At 51.9% G+C, this 7388-nt stretch overlaps 1 protein-coding gene and 1 pseudogene across 1 annotated transcript; one reads left to right on the top strand and one right to left on the bottom strand.

Annotated features, from left to right (window-relative positions):
* Positions 1 to 1894: 1894 nt before the first annotated feature.
* LOC114432083 (F-box only protein 3-like) lies at positions 1895 to 4900 on the top strand (annotated as a pseudogene).
* A 735-nt stretch (positions 4901 to 5635) lies between these two features.
* Positions 5636 to 6746, bottom strand: LOC114431645 (chromosome alignment-maintaining phosphoprotein 1-like). The gene is made up of 2 exons (XM_028399217.1): positions 5999 to 6746; positions 5636 to 5913 (listed from the first exon to the last, which is right to left on the bottom strand). Exons 1-2 carry the CDS (start codon positions 6744 to 6746, stop codon positions 5645 to 5647), a joined length of 1017 nt encoding a protein of 338 aa, XP_028255018.1. The 3' UTR covers positions 5636 to 5644.
* Between the last annotated feature and the right edge of the window lie 642 nt (positions 6747 to 7388).

The raw sequence follows: 7388 nt of genomic DNA, 5'->3' as shown, positions 1-7388 counted from the left end.
CACTGACTGACGGCTCCTCTGGCTCCGCCCACAACCACCACCACCACCAACAGCCACACAGGAACCATTCTCCTGAAAACACACATCAAACTTGATCATCATCAATACATCACTGATAAACCTGATCATAAAGTTCAGATGATGGATCTCACCGCTCTGCTGGATCTGCTCTGTCTTATTGCTGCTGGTTTCCTGTCCTCAGCCGTGGGATGGAGACTTCTGTCCTCTTCTGTCACCTCCGACCCACTTTTATATTCTGTCAGCCAAGGACACACACACACACACACACACGTCAGCAGCAGCGTCCATTCATGCTGCACGCACACACATGCTGCATGGGAACACACACACACACACACACAGCCAGCAGGTTCTGGCGCTCCGGCTCGGCTCCCGCCTCACTCCTGCTCCTCTGTCCTAAATGTCAGACAGCAGCTCCAGCAGATTAGCACCACGGCGGCATGTCGTCACCGCCCCGCTCAGGTGTTCGGCGCACACCTGCCGCGGCCCCGGGCCCTTTGTCAGAGCGCGCACACCACGCACTCCTCACAGAGATCCACTTCCTCCTCATCTCCACACATCCAATCAGAGGCGCGCCTCAATCCTCTGCTTTCACCTGAGAACGTGTTTAAAGGCTGCGTCCTGCTCACTACCTGGGCGCCACAATGAGCTTTGATGAGTCGTTATTCCCTCTTTAACTGTGACCTGTGTCACAGTGTGTCGCAGTGTGTCACAGTGTGTCGCAGTGTGTCGCAGTGTGTCACAGTGTGTCTGTGCTGAGCGCCGCTCTGTGGATGTGTGCGTTCTGTGCGTCCTTTAATGGAAGCTGTTGTTTTGATTTCTAATGGACCACTTGAGCTGCGTTCGGACGTAAATATCAACCCATTAGACGGCTCCACAGCCTTGAGCCTCCACACACACACACACAGGAAGGACGAGGTAATGGCATGGCAGGCAGAAGATGTTTTAATGACACATCCTCTTCATCATCCTCTTCATCATCCACTTAAATGTCTTTTATTCCTTTTTTTACCTCTGAGGCCTGAAGGTCAACAAACATCTGCATCTAAAGTTACCGACAGACTGACGGAGTCTGTGTTTTCATGTGAAACTGTTCAAAGTTTCATGTTTTATTGTGAAAAACCGCTGAAACTATCAATAAACTATTTAACCAATCAGGTGCGGCTATCAGGCGGCACTGACCAATCAGCGTCTTTCTCTGGCTTCCGCGGCAAGAAGCGGAAGTGCAAACACACCGTAAAGGATAAAAACACGAAATAAACGTTCGGTTTTAGGTCAAAGTGTGTTTAAAACGTTTCACAGACTGAGAGGTGTCTGCGGGGAGCGACAGCAGCGAGGTACAGCCTAGCCAGCTAGCATTAGCTTAGCATTAGCTTTGGTTGCTTTGTTTTTCCGATGTTTGAAGTTCCGCATAAACTAAAATGTAAATATATCTGGAATGAAATGTGTTGTGACTGATTCGGTTTATTGGTGGTTTGTTGTAGGTGGAAAGTGAATTATTTAAATTATATAAATAAACCGAGTTTGACATAGTTTTGAATCATGAATACATAAAAATAAACTGGAGAAAACCAGAGTAATAAATCACAACAATTTATAGAACATCAGTCCTGCAGTCTGAGAGGTTCTGATGAAGAGTCTTCCTCCAGAGAAAACATCCACCCCCTCCTCCTCCTCCTGGTGTATGTGGACTGTCTGCTGGACTCTGTCCTTCTACACTGTCCTCTGACTCTGATCCACCTCCACACCTTCAGCACCTCTCTGTGCTGGGTTCGGGTTCAGGTTCAGTGTCCCTGTCTTCATGGTCTTCAACAGCTTCAGGGAATTCAGATAAACCATCACTGACACTCTCCAACAGGCAGGTGGCGCCGGAAACGCACCTTAAGCCGAAGAAGAAGAAGAAGAAGAAGAAGAAGAAGAAGACGCGTTGCTAATGCTAACAATGGCAGCCTCCACGGAGTTACGGGTGGATGACCTGCCCTCGGACCCGCTGCTGCACATTCTATCCTACCTGAGCTTCAGGGACCTGGTCCAGTACGTATCTGACACCGCGACAGACTGTAAACAATGAGCGTTTGATTCAAAACAGACGTAAACATGCTGCAGGAAGCGGGCAGGCTAGCGGCTACACTGCTAACAACAGTCTGCTAACAGCAGCACAAACAAAGTAGCAGAGGAAGTGATGTGTGGTTCTGCTGAGAGAGAAGCTTCAGCCAGGAAACATCAAAGTTTATGTTCTGAAAACATCAGACATGCTGTCACAGAACAAGCTGAAGCTAGCTGTGCTAAAAAGACGTTCCTTCCCACTGATAGCCCTGAGCTAACTTAGCATGTAGCTGTTTTTGTTATTATTTTTAAAGAGTGGAGCTACAGAGAGTGACTGTGTGCAGCTTACTGCAAGTGTCCATCGAAACGCTGCTTATTTACAGCTGTCATGTAGCAGCGAGCTAACATGGCGGCTGCACAAACGAAAACAAGATAAGCATCTTGTTTACAGCTGACAGCTGCACTCTGTTTACATCTGTTAGCATAGTTAGCATTAATGTCGACTCAGTTACACGCTTCATTTGTGTGTGCTCGTGTTATGGTCCAGTGTTATTGTCACCGTTGTTCCAACTATTTAAATGTGTCATTAACCTCACGTAGTAAAAATACGTCATCCTCTGTAGCTGCAGTTACGTCAGCAGGCGGCTGAACGACCTGTCCAATCACAACGCTCTGTGGAAGTCCCTGTGCTGCAAACACTGGCTGCTGACGGAGTGAGTACAGCTTAGCATGTTTCAAAGAACAACAGCACAGCCTGACATGCTGCTCCATGTGTGTGTGTGTCTGTGTGTCTGTCTGTGTGTGACTGTGTGTGTGTCTGTGTGTGTCTTAGTGCCGACCGGCTGCGCAGCGGCCTGTCCTGGTACAATCTGTTCCAGCAGTACTACGCCAGCCTGGGCCGCTACATCCAACACTACCCGGTCCTGAAGAGGGCCTGGGAGCAGCTGAAGAGCTTCCTGCAGCAGAGGTGTCCACGCATGATCACATCACTCAAAGGTAACACACACACACACACGCCTCGGTGTAATGGCAGACAGGCGCTCAGCGCTGCTGTGTGTCCTCAGAGGGCGTCTCAGAGGTGCAGCTGAATGAAATCGAGGCTCAGATCGGCTGCAGGCTTCCAGACGACTACCGCTGCTCGTACCGCATCCACAACGGACAGAAGCTGGTCATCCCCGGGTCAGTACCTGCTGCACGGACTCACACACCGAGGCCCCCATCTTGTCTGACCGCCTCCCGCCTCTCTGTCTGCGTCCCCTCAGGCTGATGGGCAGCATGTCCCTGTCCAACCACTACCGGTCGGAGGTCCTGTTGGACATGGAGACGGCGGCCGGCGGCTTCCATCTGAAGAAGGGGATGAGACGCTGCCTGCCGCTCACCTTCTGCTTCCACACCGGCCTCAGCCAGTACATGGCGCTGGAGACCACCGAGGGACGGCGGCTTGGCGAGAGCTTCTACCCCTGCCCCGTCTGTTACCTTCCTGCCTGCCTGTAAAGTAAAATGCGTTCATATAAGCTGAGCTGTTTTGTTTTTTTTTCAGGATCAGACGGCTCAGGGACCGGCAGCATTGACATGTTCATCACAGGTGTGTTCACCGCCTCACTCTGTTACAACACCACCCTGTGTGTCACCACTGACGTGTGTGTTGTGTGTGTGTGTCAGGCTCCTCCTTCTCAGAGTGGTTCACCACTACATCCAAACGTGGTCACAGGAGAATATCCCCATCATCAGAGACCAGATCTTCAGGTGAAGTCTCACAGCCTGTCGGCGTCCTCCTCAGCTCACCACACACCCTCACACTCTCTGCTCCTCCTCACCTCCTGCAGGTATGTTCACGATAAGTCCTGCGTGGCCACCACCGGGGACATCACCGTCTCTGTGTCTACCTCCTTCCTGCCGGAGCTCTCGTCGGTCCACCCGCCACACTTCTTCTTCACATACCGCATCAGGTACCTGATCATTGGCGCTGTGCGCCCGCTTCCTGTTCCTTCATGTTCTGACGAGTCCACCTCATCTTGTTTAGGATAGAAATGTCCAGCAGCGCCTCGCCTGACGCCGCCTGCCAGCTCGACAGCCGCTACTGGAAGATCACCACCTCTGACGGCAACGTGGAGGAAGTCCAGGGGCCCGGCGTGGTCGGTGGGTTGCCTGCATCACATGACGGCCTACACAGATGGTGATTGGCTGAAATGAGCTGCTGACTGTGTGTGTGTGTCTGCAGGAGAGTTTCCCATCATGACTCCTGGGAAGGTGCATGAATACGCCAGCTGCACCACCTTCTCCACCCCGTCAGAGTACATGGAGGGCCACTACACCTTCCACAGGCTGGGTAACAGGCTTTTACTGTGGTACAGCTGCAGGGCTTTTATTGTGAAGCACCCTGAAGCACATCCTGTTTCTTTTGCAGCAAATAAAGAGGAAGTCTTCCAGGTGGCCATCCCGCGCTTCCACATGGTCTGCCCTCCCTACAAAGAGCCGGCGGTCCGAACGGTAAGAGTCATGTGACGTGCTGCCTTCAGGTTCACTTCCTGTTTGACTCCTGATGGCGCCTGTCTTGCAGCAGAAGGCGTCGGCCAGTTACACGTCTCGCTTCGATGGCCACGACGATGACAACGAGTACTGCGACAGAGACAGTGACGACTTTGGCGATCTGAGAGGAATCAACATGGCCGCTCTGGAGGGAGCATGGTGCCCTCGACACATCTGACCTCTGACCCCACGCTCGCCTGATGGACAGTCAGGTGTGGTTGATGACTTTTTACACTTTCTGGATGATTGACAGGCGGGTCTTACCAACCAGAGCCATACAGGAAGTCCCAGCTGCCAATCAGACGAAGAGAGACAGAATGTGAATACTGCAAATCAGTCAGACTGTTGTGGATGTGTTTGGATCGGCGCCGTCGCTGTCGGACAGAATCAGGAAGCTGCAGCGTCTCCTGAATTATTTTTTTAAGTCTCCTCTGACAGAGCCGGACGTCCTGCGTGAAGGCGTCCGCTGCAGAAACCTGCCTGCTGATAAGTTTGGGTTTTCTTTGGCGTTTGTGTGGTGTTGTTTTCAGCTCTTCTGCCACCGTGTGGTGAAACGTTTAATTACACACAATGACAGTGATCTGAGGTGGATCATGAGAAGGGCCGGCTGCTGTTTCTCCTCTTTTGTCGACGGGTAGAGTGTCGGCTTCATCCTAGTTTAGTTCAGACCTGCGTCTTCTCTCTGCGGGGACATCGGGACAGTCGCTGGGTTTGTTTTGTATGTTTGGGTAAAATAAATATTCGTGGCTGCAGATGGGGTGGCTTACTGTGAAGTGTGATCTGATTGGTTCTCGCGTAGACCACTTCCTGTCCGGCTAACACTTTATTTCTTTCTCATTCCAAATGTAACCAAACATCCACATCCACACGCTTTTAATAAAACACCAGTTTATTCAGGAACATCCGACTCTTATGTAAACAAACAAACTCTTCCTCATTTCAGTCATCATCCTCATCATCCTCCTGCTCCTCCTCTTCAGTCACCTTCCCTGATCTCTGTTTCCTCCCCACTGTCATCTCCTTACTCTCCTCTCCTTCCTCATCCTCCTCATGTTCCTCCCCCCCCTCCTACTCCTCCTCCTCCTCCTTCTACACCCTCCTCCTCCTCTCGGGCGTTGCAGCGGCTGCAGTGCCTCCTGAAGCCTCCCAGGAAGTGGGACCTGAAGTAGCAGAAGGGGCAGGCATAGCGCCCGGGCCGGTGCGCCTCCCTGACGTGCTGCTGCAGCCGGCTGGGCAGGAAGAAGCTGCGCTTGCAGTCCTTGCAGCTGTACGGACGCTCCACGTCGTGGCAGCGCCCCACATGGCTGATGGCGAAGCCTGCAGGGACACACAGGTGGAGACACCGTTACAGCATCACATGCTGTCTACACACTGAAACAGAGGCGGAGTCATGGGTGGGTACCTTTCAGTTTGGTCTTCCAGCCGCAGATGAGGCAGACGAAGCGGTTGGAGATGAAGCGCACCACCTTGGCTGTGGCCTCCCTCTCCTCCTTCAGCAGCTCCCCGCTCAGCCCCGACGCCTCCTCCTCCTCAGCCCTGCTGCTCTGTGCCTGGACGGGCGTGGCGGGGTCCCGCCTGACCGCCTGGGAGGCGTAGGCTTTGGGGATGTCATGCTTGCGCACCACGTGGTTGACGCCCAGAGCTTTCAGCTTGTTCTTCCAGCCACAGATCAGGCAGCGGTAGCCGGCGCCGTCAAATATCAACACGCTTTTGTTTCCTTCAACCAACTCCAGCCCTTCTCCTTCCTCCTCCTCCTCAGCCTCGCTGCTCCTCTTTCTTTTAGGAGCATCTTTCCCAGCCTCCTCATCCTCCTCACCCTTGTCGCTGCCATCTTCCCCTCCCTCCCCTCCTCCTCCTCCCCCGTCCTTCTCGTCCATGCAGTGCCTGGAGATGATGTGTTTGTAGAGCTTGGTGAAGTCCCGGCTGGTGTAGAAGCAGTGGGAGCAGTGGAACAGCCGGGCGCTGCTCTGGTACATCAGGATGTTGCCAAGGCGACCCACAGCCACACCGTCCAGGCAGGTGGGGTGAGATGCCGCCATGTGGGACAGCTGGTGGGCGTGGCTCTTGGAGTAATTCCCACAGTGTGGACACTGGAGGTGAGCCGCAACGCCCCCACCCACCTCACCACGAGTCTGGATGATGACTGACATCCCTGTAAAAACACAGAATTACTCCATCACATATCACGGTCTTATTTATTAATTATCATTATCACTATGTATTAATTCATGGAGGCAGTGAGAATGCTTTAACATCCCTTGTCCTGCAGTGCAGGAGCCAGCTGTTCTAACATGTATCAGCCATAAAATGCTTTAAGTTCATTAAGTTTCAAGTCAGTAGCGACATAATAATGTTCAGACTAAATTATTAATTAAAGGTTTATTAAGAAACTATGTTTATTTCGTAACTTTTAGGTCTGTTGTTTCAACAAAATTAACCCGCTTTGTCCCGGGACTCGTGTTATTACGGTAACAGTCCCGCTACACGCTTTTCATAACAGAATAACGGACCGCGGCTAACAGGCTAACGGGCTCAGAAGTAGACTTTCAACCCTTTGTTTTTAACCAACCTGCCACCACCGTCCGTGAGTTTATCTGTAATAAACCTTCTCAGCCGAGAAACAGTCCGCAGATTTATTTAAATCGCTCTAAATGTTCATGTTTGGACCAAGCACCGAGCCGCTTCTGCCTGCAGAGACGCTAACTGCTCACTTCCGTGTTTACTTCCAGCGCAACCAATCGGCTCAATCCATCCGTCCGCCATTGACCAATCACATCTATCCCTTTAATCAA

Source organism: Parambassis ranga, chromosome 2, assembly GCF_900634625.1.
Source record: "Parambassis ranga chromosome 2, fParRan2.1, whole genome shotgun sequence".
In the NCBI taxonomy this organism is placed as follows: domain Eukaryota; kingdom Metazoa; phylum Chordata; class Actinopteri; family Ambassidae; genus Parambassis; species Parambassis ranga.
This window is presented reverse-complemented; position numbering and strand designations above follow the sequence as displayed.

Bases quoted from the DNA above. Each gene is read 5' to 3' on its own strand.
- LOC114431645 (XM_028399217.1), bottom strand. From the start codon at position 6,746: ATGTCAGTCATCATCCAGACTCGTGGTGAGGTGGGTGGGGGCGTTGCG. The intron at 5,914-5,998 runs GTACCCACCCAT...GTGTCCCTGCAG, and splicing joins CTGGAAGACCAAACTGAAAG to GCTTCGCCATCAGCCATGTG.